We start from the raw sequence: 17,174 nt of genomic DNA on the forward strand, positions 1-17,174 counted from the left end.
ACTCCTGAACATCTAATCAAATGGCTACCCAGACTATTTGCATTGCCCCCCATCTTTTACGCCGCTGCTACTCCTAGCTTATTATCTATGCATAGTCACTTTAATAACACTACCTACATGTACATATTACCTCAATTACCTCGACTAACCGGTGCCCCCACACATTGACTCTGTACCGGTACCCCCTGTATATAGTCTCGCTATTGTTATTTTACTGCTGCTCTTTAATTACTTGTTCCTTTTATTTCTTATTCATATTTTTTAAACTGCATTGTTGATTAGAGTCTTAAGCAATTCACTGTAAGGTGAATTGTTGTTGTGGTCGGCGCATGTGACTAATACAATTTGATTTGAGATACGGAGGTATATAAGGAGTGCATGGTGACAGTATTGGAGGATTTGGCTATACTGACAGATCTATGGATAGCATAATTGCTTCTGTCAAACAGGTAGGCCTACCTCTTTTATGGAATAGGGAAAAATAGGCTCCAACAGGGGCTTAGTCTAATACAGTGACAACTAAAATATCCCAATAACAATTTAGTCCAATCAATGTAAGCTAAATATGATGTCTGTCCATGTTTCTGATTTCAGTGTGTGTGCGCGTTCCTGCATGTAGAATAAACATGTTGACTCACCCTACTTGTAGAGAAACGGCAACGCCATTCATGTTGACGAAACGGTCTATCACTCTGTCATACAGTTCACGCTTAAAAAAAAAATCTTAGGCTACCTGGCTAAAATGCTTACTCGCTAGCCTAACTTCCTTTCATGGGCAACATTAGCTAGTTAACATTAGTCTTCCACATCTAGCTACATATTGAACTTCCATCCTCTCAGGCCAGGGGCACAATGTACGAATTAATGGTTGGATCAGAATCGCAGTTCTAATCATTGGCCAGCACAGAGAATAAAGTAAAACCACAAGTCTAAATCCCTATCTCCGTCCATGGCTAATTTAGGAAAGGGCCTATTTTAGCTAGCTAGTCACTGGAGGACAACAATACAACGAGATGCAACAATTCAAGTTGTTTCTGTAAATGATATATGCTCTCGATGCAATTTGATTGGAGTGACACCAAATCCAAACTGGCTTCCCTTGACACTTTTTTGTTGTTGTGCCAGGACCATTCACAGTTGAGCTCACTCAGTTTAGCTCAGTGCTGATTGGCTATTATTTTATAAAAAATGTTTTATCAAGGGAGGCCAAATGCTATCTGGCTTCCCTTGCATTCAATGCTACGGTCGACAACATTGTCATACTCTTTTGGACCAGACAGCATCAGATAGATGGCATACACATACAACGACAGAGGGGCACTGTATGCTCGCTCGGATGCATTCTCCGGTGAGATACGTTCAGCCTCTTGCGAATTGAAGGAAAATTATGAAACACAGAGAGACGAAATGTCACATCTGCTCCTGCTACACCCTCTTGTGTTCATCCGGTGTCTTCTTGACCTGCTGTTTACTCCCCCAGTACACTCGCTCTCTCTCCCTCTCTGTGTGATTGTGTGGTTGGAGACAGGTGTGCTGGAGTCAGAGCAGATCCCTATCAGCTGCAACTCGTTCCATAATCAAGACCTCTACAAATACTCAGTCCTGCCACTTCCACTCTGCCACTTCCACTCTGCCAGATCGTAATCTCTGCTCAGTCAGTTTACTCTTCTAGCTATTTATGAGTATTCAAGATCCTGTTACTCTGCTGTGCCTGTTTCCCTGCTTGCCGCTGTTTATCCTCTCATTGCAGTTTACCTCTCTGGCTCCTGTCTTCCGTTCCACATCTCACCACCACTACCTTGGATTCCCCTCTGGACCTGTTTACCCGGTTCTACCCAGCTCACTCCAACCTCAGTCTCCACATCTGGTTTTCTACAACTCATCCAAGCTTCACTGAATCTGCACTCCATATCTCCCTGTGTTACAATAAACATCTTGGTTCATTCATCCCCGTTTCCTCGTCTGAGTCTGCTCTTGGGTTCCCCTGTGTCTCCGCCTATCACAAAAGATAAATTATTTAATGTTTTTAATTATTAAAAAATATATTTGGGGGGGGGGAAACCTGGCTTCCCTTGGCATCCATGAATACACGCCACTGGTTATATAGCAATAGTGCTCACTCTGGTCTTGGCATGTAGGCTCTTGCCAACAGTTTGCAGATACAGTGTGGGTAGCCTACTACATAATGAGATTATTATGGACAAAATATTATAATTTGTATTTGTCAAACGACAGCCAAGCATTGATCATCATGTCACCATAATAAGACCCTTGATATTTATTGGAAAGGAGTAATTTATTAATTTGAGGCATTTGACCCAAGTTGTTAGAAACATGAATACTTAAATAGCCCTACATTTTGTCAATCATTTCTAATAGTGTTTGAATAATAAATTAAGTAAATCTGTCATAATTTCAAGTAAAAATAACCTGTTTCCATTAGATGTAACTACTGTCCAACATTTAATGAAGTAGATCCAAATACGTAATTACTTGCATAAAAACTGTGGATGGAAAAGTGGTTACTGACCTCCATACAAAAACTCCTCGCTTGGGGAGCGGAAAGAACGCCACCTGCTGGAGAAGACAGTATTTTGGTCCCAGTTATATCTCTCCCTTCGCCTCAAGTACTGAAAATGTGGGTTAGACTTCCGGAAAAACAAAACGCATATGCATCTGCTGGACAACGGGCATAACTTGGTTTAACAATGCGGACGCCTTACTTCTGCTGAAGCTGAATCACAGTAAATGCTTTAAAGCCCATGTTTGCTTGATCTGGCAATGCAAGGTGATTGCTGTGGGGCCACTGCATTAATCGGATTAACCTGCAGAGCCTTGTACGGCCACTGCAGATGTCAGATTGACCATGTAGCCTCAGTGTCGTGAAAAGCGATTGGACTAAAAGTCAGCTCGCGTCACGAGATGGGAACTAATATTACTTACTTCATGTTTCGCTGGGGATGGACGTTTCAGTACACTGTTTAGCAAAACATTACAACGAGACGCTTCTAAAAATCGCAACATTTATCATTCAATAATATATTACATAGCTATCAGATTGGGTTATGCAATAAGCCACTTACGTTGGAAGTATTCACGTTCCTGGTATTAGATCAAAGATTTATGCATTGTTGTAGCAATATCTTTTGAGAAATTTGTCTAACCCGTAACTGCAACAATTCAACTCCTGGCAGTGAGTATTTCGCGCCACCACATCATTGAATCGTTAATGACATTCTTGCTGGCTGGCTAGTTAAATCATTACTTGCAATTAGTCTTGCATGTAGTTTGACTTTGAAAGCTATTTTCTCATTATCTTTTTTTGCAAGAATGTGCCTAGAAACTAAGTGGGCGTGTACGGTTTACAAAACAGTTCAGTGTATTTGTGAGTTATAATATGTGTTTTATTAAAGTCTGTGTGGCACTGACACTGCTGTACAGTGCAATCTCTTTCAATGTAACGTAAACTCACCCCATTCCGTACAAATGTGCGCAACCGCAACATTCAAACGAGGCTACAAAGAAAACTAATGGGACTGTGTTGACTTCAAAATCGGGTGTGTGAACTAGGTTTCTATTCAAGCGTTGATAGACATGGTAATGGTTCTATATTATTGGAGAAAAGTTGAAAAAACGGACCCTCCATTACATCGTGACGTGTCATGTCGTAACGTACAGCAGGCATAAAGCAACTATTTCTGTCTTACACCAGGTGTAGCACTTCTCTCATTGTTTAAAAACAAGAAATGGACAGTGACGGGGGTAAGGGGGGATATCTAGTCATTTTTTGCGTCATCGTTGCATGCGATCATCATTCTCAAAGCCGCTGTTTACTTCTAAGATCACTTTAGCACCGCCCTAAAAACCCGATTAAAATTCGACACAAACCTTCAAATAGGTATGTAATGACACATTATATAAACTCTTTATAGTGTTTTATTTACATTTTAGAAGCGATAAGGTGATAAGTTGGACAGATCGAGTGGAAAAAAAGCAATTTTCCCACACAACATCTCTCCTTCTCACTATCACGCATTAGTTTCGCTTCCCCACCCGCCATTTTTAAAAAGACCCGACGGGGCTCATTGCCTGCTTGAATTATGCAGAAACAGGCAGCGTTTAGGTCATGTAATTGATTCTGTTGGAAAGGGGAGAAATTGTGCTTTACAATGGTATTGACATTACAGTTGATCTGGAAGTATTACGTTTTTGGGGCGCTAAAATAAGGGCAATTGTACGGACCAAGGCGATGTACGAGTTTACGTTAGCAGTTATAGTAACGTTACAGTATTTCCCTTCTAATAATTAGAGGCTGAATTATTGGAGAATATCCAGTCCACCTCTGGGGATATCTTCCCCATGACTAGTGTAATGGCTATCATAGTCATACCCTGCTGTAGTATGTATTAGAGGTCGACCAATTATGATTTTTCAACGCCGATACCGATTATTGGAGGACCAAAAAAAGCCGATACCGATTAATCGGCCGATTTATTTATTTGTAATAATGACAATTACAACAATACTGAATGAACACTTATTTTAACTTAATATAATACATCAATAAAATCTATTTAGCCTCAAATAAATAATGAAACATGTTCAATTTGGTTTAAATAATGCAAAAACAAAGTGTTGGAGAAGAAAGTAAAATTGCAATATGTGCCATGTAAAAAAGCTAACGTTTAAGTTCCTTGCTCAGAACATGAGAACATATGAAAGCTGGTGGTTCCTTTTAACATGAGTCTTCAATATTCCCAGGTAAGAAGTTTTAGGTTGTAGTTATTATAGGAATTATAGGACTATTTCTCTCTATACCATTTGTATTTCATATATATTTGACTATTGGATGTTCTTATAGGCACTTTAGTATTGCCAGTGTAACAGTATAGCTTCCGTCCCTCTCCTTGCCCCTACCTGGGCTCGAAGCATCGTTACCCATCGCTCCACAAAAGCCGCGGCCCTTGCAGAGCAAGGTGAACAACTACTCCAAGTCTCAGAGCGAGTGACGTCACCGATTGAATCGCTGTTAGCGCGCACCCCGCTAACTAGCTAGTCATTTCACATCGGTTACAGCAGCCTCATCTCGGGAGTTGATAGGCTTGAAGTCATAAACAGCACAATGCTTGAAGAGCTGCTGGCAAACCCACGAAAGTGCTGTTTGAATGAATGCTTACGAGCCTGCTGCTGCCTACCATCGCTCAGTCAGACTGCTCTATCAAATATCAAATCATAGACTTAATTATAACATAATAACACACAGAAATACGAGCCTTTGGTCATAAATATGGTAGAATCCGGAAACTATCATTTCGAAAACAAAACGTTTATTCTTTCAGTGAAATACGGAACCGTTACGTATTTTATCTAACGGGTGGCATCCCTAAATCTAAATATTGCTGTTACATTACACAACCTTCAATGTTATGTCATAATTATGTACAATTCTGGCAAATTAATTACGGTCTTTGTTAGGAATAAATGGACTTCACACAGTTCGCAACGAGCCAGGCGGCCCAAACTGCTGCATATACCCTAACTGCTTGCACGGAACGCAAGAGAAGTGACACAATTTCCCTAATTATAAGAAATTCATGTTAGCAGGCAATATTAACTAAATATGCAGGTTTAAAAATATATACTTGTGTATTGATTTTAAAGAAAGGCATTGATGTTTATGGTTAGGTTTGGTGCAACGACAGTGCTAAATTATCACCCGTTTGGCGAAGTAGGATGTGATTCGATGAGAAATTAACAGGCACCGCATCGATTATATGCAACGCAGGACACGCTAGATAAACTAGTAATATCATCAACCATGTGTAGTTAACTAGGGATTATGTGAAGATTGATTGTTTTTTATAAGTTTAATGCTAGCTAGCAACTTACCTTGGCTTCTTGCTGCCCTCGCGTAACAGGTAGTCAGCCTGCCACGCAGGCTCCTCGTGGAGTGCAATGTAAGGCAGGTGGTTAGAGCGTTGGACTAGTAACCGGAAGGTTGCAAAAACTAATCCCCCAGCTGACAAGGTAAAAATCAGTCGTTCTGCCCCTGAATAAGGCAGTTAACCCACTGTTCCTAGGCCGTCATTGAAAATAAGAATGTGTTCTTAACTGACTTGCCTAGTTAAATAAAGGTGTAAAAAAATATATATTATTTTTTTATTTTTTTTATCGGCCAAATCGGTGTCCAAAAATACTGACTTCTGAATGTTATAAAAACTTGAAATCGGCCCTAATTAATCGGCCATTCCGATTAATCGGTCGACCTCTATACCAGTAGTGGTAAAGGCCAGGTTATGTCGATAACATATACTTGCCCTATATATGTGGGCCCGAACCACAGTTCTAGGATCAGCCTTTCACCTCAATCCTAAACATAATATAATTAACTCGGGGGGGACAAAACTGACTGTAGATCAGTGACCAATTGTTCCTTTGATTGTGAAGCTGGCAACCATGGGCCTCTTGTCTCGAACTTCTGACCATGACCAATCAACGTCGACCTCTCACCTCTCGCAGATCAGAAATGTCACAGGCGAGGCAGCACGGGAAATGGACACTCTCCAGCAGCGATGACGACAACGATGACCCACTCCCTTCTGCCTCAAACAACAACAACAGCCCTCTGTTGTTTGGCAGCCCCCCGCCTGACCAACACACATCTTCAGTCTCTAACCACAACTCCCCCAAGATAGCCTCCAACTTCCACCAACCCAAACATGATCCTGATCCTCCACCTTCCATAGAGGTGAAACCTGAACCTAAATCTGACACAGTGACTGCAGCCCCCCCCCTCTCTATTGGCTCTGAGGCCAGACAGGCATCCCAGGCCAGCCAATTGAAGCCAGTAAAGTATGAATCCAACCAATCCAGACCCTTTCTGGCTGGTAAGAGGAAGAAGGATGATGATTCAATTTCCGGCTGGGCTCTCTCGGACAGTGATGATGATGACGACGACGATGATAAGGCTAAAGGTCAAAGTTCAGGACAGAAAGACCCGCCACCCAAGAGGTCGAGCCCCAAGCTGAAGAAGGCAAAGGTGGCGGAAAGGCCTCCCAGCCCCCATGGCAGAACCTACTACATAGACGAACCAGATGACTTCTTTGAGACTAGCGTGCCTCCAGTCAATGACACCTACAGGTTCTACCTCAACAAGGTCACAGGGCTGGAGAAGAGGTACAACACTGGGGCTCTGCACATCAAAGGTGAATGAATACTCTCTCTGCTCTCATTTCTGTGTTGACAGTCGAGACTTGTATGACTCGCCAGGTAATCATCAGTGGGTTTTTGTGTCCTTATTTCAGAAATCCTCTCCCCTTTGTTCGGGACACTGAAGGAATCTGTGCAGGTATGAGATCATTGAGTTGCACTAGTACTGAAGTATGTTGCTCGGTTGACTCAAGGAGATGAAAGACAGTTTGCCTGTTTTAGTTATGTTCTCTGTCCTTTCTTTTGTAGTTCAACTACTGCTTTGACATTGCCTGGATGTTGCAGCAGTACCCGCCTGAGTTCAGGTAATGCCCTACTCTTTGTTAAGCTCAAACTATATACAGCAGACAAACCATCAGATTCGGTTCCAACACCCCCAGAACCGAAAAGAAACACCCCGTGGCCCATCCTGCAATTCATATAAGGTGACCCCAGAAAGCCAGATGGAGATGTGTAAATGAGACTTTCATTCATATTAATCTATCATTTAGATATATTAGGCCTAATATTATTTTAACATAGGCTATAGCTAGGTTTCCATCCAATTTGTGCCTTTTTTCATGCGAATAATCTAAAATCCGCAAGAAAACAATATGGACCTTTTCCGACCAGAGATGTTTCCGTCAAATTGACTTGTTGCAGATAAAAGAATTGTGCGCGATGACGTAGTGCACATAAAAATACCTTTTTGCAGTTAAATTCCCATTCCCATGTTTCCATCACATTTTCAAATCAACTAATGGTTTTCTCACAAAACAATGTTGCGTTATATAGCGAGTGTGCGCACTCCGGTATTGGCACGTGCGCGTATAGCCTACATGAGATTATTATGGACTAAAGAGCGAGATTATTTTCATTTGTCAAACGGCAGCCAAGCATCGATGATCATTTCACCAGAATAAGACCCTCAATATTTATTGGAAAGGGGAATCAAGCTCCTCAACATGCACTTTCACCACTCTGTGAAGTTCCTAATTTATTTAATCTGTAGTGGGAGGACCACACAACATGTCATTTTATGACTCCAAGTTTACTTCGATATGAGGGTTATTATATTAATATTTACGCATAAAAGCGCTTCCACCGACCTTTCTCGCATTAGTAATTTTACCGACACAAAATAACCCACCTTGTCTTGTGTATTTTGTTTTGCCGACATTTGATAAGTTTACACACACATTTTCTGTTTCCATCAGGCCTGTCATGATGTTTTTTTTATCTGACATTAAAAAGGTTGGATGGAAACCTGGTTAATGCTGCAGTAAATGTACCTGTCACAAGGAATAAAGTTACCAGCTAAGATGATACATGCATTGTGAAATGTGCTCCATACTGAGATGTGGTGCCTTTCCCCACGAAAGACAGCACCAACGATATGGTTTGTGAACACACCCGCATTCTGTGGTGATCGGCTCATGATTTGCTAGTGTAAGAGGACGCCGAACCGACGAAAACATCAAATTCTCCGGGAGAATTTCAACCAACGGCTTGCAACCTGTGGAGGAAAGGGACTGTCATCCTCAGTGAATTTCAGAATTTTTAAAATAGTGAAACATTAGTTATCTTTTTAAAATAAAACTATACTAAATATATTCACGTCAGCAAATAATTGATTAAAACACACTGTTTTACAATGGTCTACAATAGCCTCAATAGCACTCTGTAGGGTAGCACCATGGTGTAGCCGGAGGACAGTTCGTTTTCAGTTCGTTTTCGTCCTCCATAGACTTACACAGTAATCATGACACGTTCCGGAGGACGTTCTCCAACCTATCAGTTCTTGCAGCATGAACTGACATGTTGTCCACCCAATCAAAGGATTAGAGAATGAATGTAGTACTGAAAACATAAGCTACAGCTAGCCAGCACTGCAATGCATACAAAGTGGTGAGTATTTGACTCGGAGAGAGAACGAGAATAGTTGAACAGTTTAACAAATTCATTTCTTAAAAAATGTAAGAGTAGCGAGAGAGAGCTAGCTCTATTTAGTATTTTGTCACTTTCACATTCACTTACTTAGATAGCTAATGCAGCTAGCTAGTTTAACCTACTCAAACACCTGGCTCAAACAGAGAGTGATGCCATGTTGCTTAGCTGGCTATGGCTATCCAACACTGGAACTCTTCCAAGTCAAGATTAGAGCTGTTGCAGTGACCGTATTACCGCCACACCGGCAGTCATTAGTCATGACCGCAGTAAAATCCTAGGTGACCGTTGAGTCACCGTAATCTCTTCTTATGCACTCTGGACATGTGTTGCTAACTTGCTAATGATCATCAGGTCACTACTCAGGTCTCAGGCCAGCATCCCGGAGTCGCCTTTTCACTGTTGACATTGACGCTGGTGTTTTGCGGGTACTATTTAATGAAGCTGCCAGTTGAGGACTTGTGAGGCGTAGTACACAGCGAGTTTCAGAAGAAAGTTATTTGTTTCTGGCCATTTTAAGCCTGTAATCGAACCCACAAATGCTGATGCTCCAGATACTCAACTAGTCTAAAGAAGGCCAGTTTTATTGCTACTTTAATCAGAACAACAGTTTTCAGCTGTGCTAACATAATTGCAAAAGGGTTTTCTAATGATCAATTAGCCTTTTAAAATGATAAACTTAGCTAACACAACGTGCCATTGGAGCACAGAAGTGATGGTTGCTGATAATGGGCCTCTGTACCCCTATGTAGATTTCTGTATTTCTGTCAATTTTATGTTATTTTAATGGACAAAAAATTTGCTTTTCTTTCCAAAACTAAGATATATTTCTAAGTGACCCTAACCTTTTGAACGGTAGTGTATATATTTATTTTCCAGACTCTGACATTGCTTGTTCTAGTATTTCTATATTTCTTAATTCCTTTTCTTTTTTGGGGATTTGCGTGTATTGTTAGGTATTACTGCACTGTTGGAGCTAGTAACATAAGCATTTCGCTACACCCGTGATAACATCTGCAAAGTATGTGTGCTCGACCAATAAAATGTCATTTGATGTGTTTAAACCCTGCTACTATTACTACTGGTGAAGGTGACGCCCTGGCCTGTCTGTTCTACAGAGACAAGCCTGTTCTGATTGTCCACGGAGACAAGAGAGAGGCCAAGGCCCGTCTGCTCCAGCAAGCCCAGCCGTACAGTCAAGTCCGCTTCTGCCAGGTAACACATCTCTAACCTTCTTGTCTTTTTCTCCTCCTCTGCAACCTCTCTTTTTTTACTTGCCCTTCTTCCGGGCTTCCCCTCTTATCTCAACTTACTTTCCTCATGCCTACTTCTCCTCTACCTTCCTCTCACTCTCCTCTTGCCCTTGTTTCCCATAAAAAATATTCACAACATTGTGTCACATTGTAATTTACACCGTAGCCCACCAGAGAGAGACATCGACTCCCAACATAAACTCAAACGAATCAAAAAAGCCTATTTCTTCTGCTCCATTCTCCTATTCTTTCATTCCTGACCTATTTTGAGGTATTATTTAAATCACAGTCTTCTGTAAACGTTTTTGAAGTTAAGTAATTTACCTAATCGCCAAAAAGCAGTCTCTTACTGCTAGCCAGCCAACTGTAATGCATTATCCTAATGAGCCATCCCAGTGCCTCATCTGTGTTCATTTGGATTTCCTGTTTGTCTCCTAACAGGCCAAACTGGATATTGCTTTCGGAACACACCACACGTAAGTGTTCCTTTTCTCCCCTTGCACCATATATCATCCATGTACCTTTGTAATTTGATCGGGAGTTTTGAAGAATTGTCACACTGAGTTGGTTATGCGTATTTTCTACATCAAACGGTGGAGACGACGCGTAAGGCCTGAGGGGAATATGGTTTCATAGGTAAATGTGTTTATTTGGTCTCTGAAGAACTAGCTCGCAGAGTCAGGGCCAGGGTTCTCTTTTTTCTATTTCATTAAAAATGCTGTGGAGCTGGAGCATAAACAAATGAAGCTTTAGCTAAGTGTACCTTTTAATGCACATTAATGTTAACCGAGAGGATCCAAGAGGAAGGATCTCAAATTGAAGGTAGCGCGCAAAAGTCACCTATCATACCCCCACTCAACATCCAAGTGAGCCTGCATCAGTATTCTGTACTATCACCACTCCACCACCATTATAACACTCAATAACTACTCTAAATGTGAACATGAGAACAAACTGCAAGCCAGGTTGTCTGTTACATGAGATGATAACTGATTAGTGGGAAGCTACTTTGTACGCTACTTTCATCTGATCTGTCTGAGCAACACTGCTTAAGTGTTCATCTGAACTATTCTGTTTCATTCTAAGTGTTAAACAGGAGAGCAAGTCTCTGTTTCCATTGTTGCATATTTATACGTTTGATTTCTCCCTGCTCCCCTGTCGCTGGGTTGAATGATTCTTCTGGTTTATTCAGGTACGCGGAGACTGAGGTTGGATGCCTCGGGGGGTGATCTCTCCCTGTTTGAGAGAGTTTGAAAGATTTCTCTAGCGGGTAAATAAAATATTGATGCCTAGATAATCCTGGTCTAACAGCCGTGTCTGCTCTGGTGGGTTGCACTTTGCTGCTCCGTGATTAGTTCGACCTCGGGCTGAAGAGAGAGAGAGAGAGAGAGAGAGCAGACACACACACACACCACACACACACACACACACACACACCACACACAACACACACACACACACCCACAAACACACACACACACAGAGAGTTACTTAACACAAATATTAGGCACACATACACAGAGAGGTACATACACACAGTCACAACAAGATGAGCAATCAGAGGAGCTCTCTCCTCTCGTCTCATTGATCACGAAGAGGTTTTCCTCCAAGAGATGAATAGAAATTATTTTTCAAATCCTCTTAACACAAGGTCTCATTTTAGTCTCCGTAGAAGTGTTTGACATTCATATATTTCGCTGCCTGGAGTTTCTAAAAGGCATCTAATGGTATATTTTTCAAACCTGGAAAAACACCAAACCAATGTCTGTGAAACTTAAGTTTTTGTTACCTTCAGCTCCTCCAGTTCAATTGAGTTTTAACACATTAAACTGCAGGGCATTTCCATGCCAGAATGGCAAGTTTTTACATTTTATGCGCACGACCAACACAATGAATGGGAAAATGGATTCAAAGGAAAGGGTGATTTGCTGAATGTGCAATACTAAAGGAGGGCTGTGATTGGTCAATGGCCGATACAGTGCCTTCGGAAAGTATTCAGACCCCTTGAATTTTTCCACACTTTGTTAGTTTTCAGCCTTATTCTGAAACTGATTAAATATAGTTTTTTCCCCTCAGCAGTCTACACACAATACCCCATAATGACAATGCAAAAACAGGTTTTTATACATTTTTCCAAATGTTAAAAAACAAAAATACCTTATTTACATAAGTATTCAGACACTTTGCTATGAGACTAGAAATGGAGCTCCAGTGCACCCTGATTCCATTAATCATCCTTGAGATGTTTCTACAACTTGATTGGAGTCCACCTGTGGTAAATTCAATTGATTGGACATGATTTGGAAAGGCTCACACTTGTCTATCTATATAAGTTCCCACAGTTGACAGTGCATGTCAGAGCAAAAACCAAGCCATGAGGTCGAAGGAATTGTCCATAGAGCTCCGAGACAGGATTGTGTCGAGGCACAGATCTTGGCAAGGGTACCAAAACATTTCTGTAGCATTGAAGGTCCCCAAGAGCACAGTGGCCTCCTTCATTCTTAAATGGAAGAAGTTTGGAACCACCAAGACTCTTCCTAGAGCTGGCCGCCCGGCCAAACTGAGCAATCAGGGGAGAAGGGCTTTGCTCAGGGAGGTGACCAAGAACCCAATGGTCACTCTGACAGAGCTCTAGAGTACTCTGTGGAGATTGGAGAACCTTTCAGAAGGACAACCATCTCTGCTTGAGAAACAAGATTGTCTGGTCTGACGAAACCAGATTGAACTCTTTGGCCTGAATGCCAAGCGTCACGTCTGGAGGAAACCTGGCACCATCCCTATGGTGAACCGTGGTGGCAGCATCATGCTGTGGGGATGTTTTTCAGCGGCAGGGCCTGGGAGACGATTCAGGATCGAGGCAAAGATGTACGTAGCAAAGTACAGAGAAATCCTTGCTCCAGAGCACTCATGACCTCAGACTGGGGCGAAGGTTCACCTTCCAACAGGACAATGACCCTAAGCACACAGCCAAGACAACGCAGGAGTGGCTTCGGGACAAGTCTCTGAATGTCCTTTAGTGGCCCAGCCAGAGCCCAGACATGAACCTGATATAACATCTCTGCAGAGACCTGAAAATAGCTGTACAGCGACGCTCCCCATCCAACCTGACAGAGCTTGAGAGGATCTACAGAGAGGAATGGAGAAACTCTCCAAATACAGGTGTGCAAGCTTGTAGAGTCATACCCAAGAAGACTCAAGGCTGTAATCGCTGCCAAATGTGCTTCAACAAAGTACTGCGTAATGGGTCTGAATACTTATGTAAATGTGATATTAAGTTTTATTTTTAATACATTTGCAAAATGTCAACCTGTTTTTGCTTTGTAATTATGGAGTATTGTGTGTAGATTGATGAGGGGAAAAAATGTGGAAAAAGTCAAGGGGTCTGAATACTTCCGAATGCATTGTAATGCCAAATTATATGTATAAGAGAGCCCACTCCGGAAATTAGATGTGGAGTATGTGGAGTATAGTGTCAAAAAGGGTACTTTTGAGAGATTTACGTTTATATTTTTAATTGTCCGTAAAGAAATGTTATTTTTAACACTACTCATATTTCAGAAGCACACGTAAGGTTTCAAATGACACCAAGACTGGCTTTGTAGCATCGATAGACTCATTGTGTAAGCCCAAAATATGCCCTGGGTAATGCCCAAAAGATGCCGGGTAAGGCCCAAAAGATCCCAGGTAAGGCGCCAAAAGATGCCCAGGGTAAGGCCAAAAGATGCACAGCGGTAGGGCCTAAAAGATGCCCAGGTAAGGCCTAAAAGATGCCCAAGAGTAAGGCCTAAAGATGCCCAGGTAGGCCTAAAAGATGCCCAGGTAGGGCCTAAAAGTCCCAGGGTAAGGCCAAAGATGCAAGGGTAAGGCCAAGATGCCCAGGGTAGGCCTAAAAGATGCCCAGGGTAAGGCCTAAAAGAATGCCCAGGTAGGCCTAAAATGCCCAGGGTAAGGCCTTAAAAGAGGCCCAGGGTAGGCCTAAAAGATGCCCAGGTAAAGCCTAAAAGATGCCCAGGGTACAGGCCAAAAAGATGCCCAGGGTAAGCCAAAAAGATCCCAGGTAGGGCCAAAAAAGATGCCCAGGGTAAGGCCTAAAAGATGCCCAGGGTAAGGCCTAAAAGATGCCCAGGGTAGGGCCTAAAAGATTCCCAGGGTAGGGCCTAAAAGATGCCCAGGGTAGGGCCTAAAAGATGCCCAGGGTAAGGCCTAAAAGATGCCCAGGGTAAGGCCTAAAAGATGCCCAGGGTAGGGCCTAAAAGATGCCCAGGGTAAAGCCAAAATGTCACACGTTTTCTTAAACTTGAATCAATCGTTTCTCAATAGTAATGTTGAATACAGACTTTGAAGGTATGCCGAACATTATTCCCCCAAAGGACCTTTTATTTATTTTATTTCAGGAAAATCCAAAACATCATAAATATCTTTGAGCCATCCTGGCGTGAAATTGCCCTAGTAGCTAAAATGCACTTAGTGTGTATATCCCTCAGAATACTGATGTGGTGGAATTATGTACTCTCTTCGTTCTATGAGGGCTATTACTTTGTATTAATGCTACAGGATAGATTGTGTGAATGACCCTGGAAAGGTATGGTAGATTCGCCAGCTGAGGTTAAGGAAGGTTTCAAGAGTTTGATAATACATGAGATACATTATACTAAACAGAGCAGTGAAGATGGTGTCGCATCTTAATCAGATTCACTGGTTAAATACAGAATACAAATCTGCAAAGTCTCTTGAAGTTGAATGTTGTTGTGGTTCAGTTGTTTGTATGTGTGTGGTGCATCTGCGTGCACGTTTGTGTCCTCAATTGACATGTGTCCTCCATCTTGTGGTGTCAGGAAGATGATGTTGCTGTGGTACGAGGAAGGCTTCAGAGTGGTCATCCTTACCTCCAACATGATCAGAGCAGACTGGTACCAGAAAACACAGGGGTGAGTCTCTGACGGTGGCCATGTTTGAAGACTACCATTTCTATAGACTGATTGCTATGCCAGGTGACAGTTTCTACACTCTCAGTTGAGATGAGGTGAACTTCAACTTCATCATTCTGTTGTTAATTATAAAGTTATTGATGTCCTGTTTTTGCCCAGGTTTCTTGCAATTGCCGGAGAACCAGGTGTCTTTAAAGTTGTTAGTTTGGTTAAAAAAAGAACACAACATTAGCCTCATGTCTGAGTTGAATAGCTGTCGTCGTGATTCATTCCCACGTTAATAACACATTTTCTCTTGGTTTCCATGACAACTCACTCAGCAAGCTGAAATGAGGCGCCTTTTATACCCAAATAGTAACGGGGCACGTTTTTCATTTTTTTGGGCCAAAACCTTTCATAGGAATGAACCTGCACTGATTATTTTACAGAACCACATAGGTCTATTCAATATCTCTGCAGTTCATCTCTCTACTCTCTTACACAAACAGTAGAGATGTAATCATCCCATTTTTGTTGTATTCTTTCATTCAGGTGATTCCCTCAGATCATTTACTTTCTACTCCGCCTCTCCCTAACCCTTTAAACCAGCTCCATTAGAGAGACTAACAGAGAGAGCAGCATTAGCAGAACTATAGTTTGGCTTCTCCTTTGCCTTACTCCTTCCTGCCTTACCTGAATACGGTTTCTCACTCTCTCTTCTCTCCCTGTCTCTCCACACACACACACACACAGAGATACTCTCAAAATCACATTCACTTTTACTCTGTCTCTATCTGATCATCATGTTGAAGAAGTTGTAGTGTATGTCTGGTTTTGGCATCTACCTAGAATGGCTTCCTGGTGTCTGGAATCCATATTGATGAGCTCTGTTTTGTTCTATTTTGTAGCAGCCTGCCCTGTCATTGGGGTCACATCTAGGGATGCACCGCTATGACATTTTTGGCCGATACCAATATCCGATATTTTCCTTGCCAAAATCCTAATTCCTATAACCGATATAAAAAACAAATAGCGGCCTTTTGGCGTTTTAAACGTTCTAGTACAGTTAAATAGTTGAAACACACACTGACCAAAAAGTTATTTTGTTGGCATTTACGTATGTCCACATTACCAGTAAAACATAATCAAAACCAATTTCTTTCACTTACTTACTGTGCTGTTTTGTTGTACATTTGTTCAATCGTTTCATTCTCAACCAGGATTTCATCATACATGTCAAGCAGTGAAGTTTCAGCTGTGTCTGTCCGTGGCTTTTCTTCCTCGGTGTGCACTGTCACTGTGTCCGTGTCCAGCTGTGTCTGTAACATTTCACGTAAATCCTGTTTCTTGTCTGCATCGAAGTAGCGGTCTTTGTACATAGCATCGAGCATGGTGGCGACACAGTAATGAGGCTCAGAGAGAATGCCACCGAATCGCTTATTCACAGCCTCTAGTAGAGTACTTTTGCACGTTTTAACCCCACGGTTTGTGTCGGCAGTTTTGTTGAGCAGGCGTTTCAATGCCATGACAGAGGGTATCACATCTGCTGCAGACGCAGTTGATGAGCTTATTTCTCGAGTCGGTTGTTCGAATGGAGCTAGGATTGTGTTCATGTTTCCAAGTTTCAAACATGTTGTCAAAATCCATTGAAATAGCAGCAGCGGTATGAGAACCAGCACATTCCTGAGCATGCAATACGGCTTTCCTCAGTACGAAATCCTCGTCGACCCACCATTGCTGGTCCAAATGTCAGTTGTGAAGCTAATAGCAGTAGCTCATGGATATGCGTTTCAACAATACTGTGTAACTCCGGTAGGGCAACATCTGAAAAATAGCGCCTACTTGGTAGTGTGTACCAGGGCTCGAAGTGCTCGACCAG

At 42.0% G+C, this 17,174-nt stretch overlaps 2 protein-coding genes across 2 annotated transcripts in view; one reads left to right on the forward strand and one right to left on the reverse strand.

The window, feature by feature from the left end:
* The window catches only part of efcab11 (EF-hand calcium binding domain 11), an 87,430-nt gene extending 84,623 nt beyond the window's left edge, over positions 1 to 2,807 (reverse strand). Inside the window, exon 1 of the mRNA XM_023993934.2 lies at positions 2,531 to 2,807. Within this exon, the coding sequence (XP_023849702.1) occupies positions 2,531 to 2,536 (6 nt within the window). The 5' untranslated portion in view covers positions 2,537 to 2,807. The remainder of the gene's footprint in view (positions 1 to 2,530) is intronic.
* A 142-nt stretch (positions 2,808 to 2,949) lies between these two features.
* The window catches only part of tdp1 (tyrosyl-DNA phosphodiesterase 1), a 76,863-nt gene continuing 62,638 nt past the window's right edge, over positions 2,950 to 17,174 (forward strand). Inside the window, exons 1-7 of the mRNA XM_023993931.2 lie at positions 2,950 to 3,193; positions 6,520 to 7,205; positions 7,305 to 7,348; positions 7,459 to 7,514; positions 10,254 to 10,350; positions 10,830 to 10,864; positions 15,224 to 15,316. Coding sequence (XP_023849699.1) covers positions 6,527 to 7,205; positions 7,305 to 7,348; positions 7,459 to 7,514; positions 10,254 to 10,350; positions 10,830 to 10,864; positions 15,224 to 15,316 — 1,004 coding nt within the window. The 5' untranslated portion in view covers positions 2,950 to 3,193; positions 6,520 to 6,526. The remainder of the gene's footprint in view (positions 3,194 to 6,519; positions 7,206 to 7,304; positions 7,349 to 7,458; positions 7,515 to 10,253; positions 10,351 to 10,829; positions 10,865 to 15,223; positions 15,317 to 17,174) is intronic.

The sequence above is a fragment of the Salvelinus sp. IW2-2015 genome, linkage group LG9, assembly GCF_002910315.2.
Source record: "Salvelinus sp. IW2-2015 linkage group LG9, ASM291031v2, whole genome shotgun sequence".
Classification (NCBI taxonomy): domain Eukaryota; kingdom Metazoa; phylum Chordata; class Actinopteri; order Salmoniformes; family Salmonidae; genus Salvelinus; species Salvelinus sp. IW2-2015.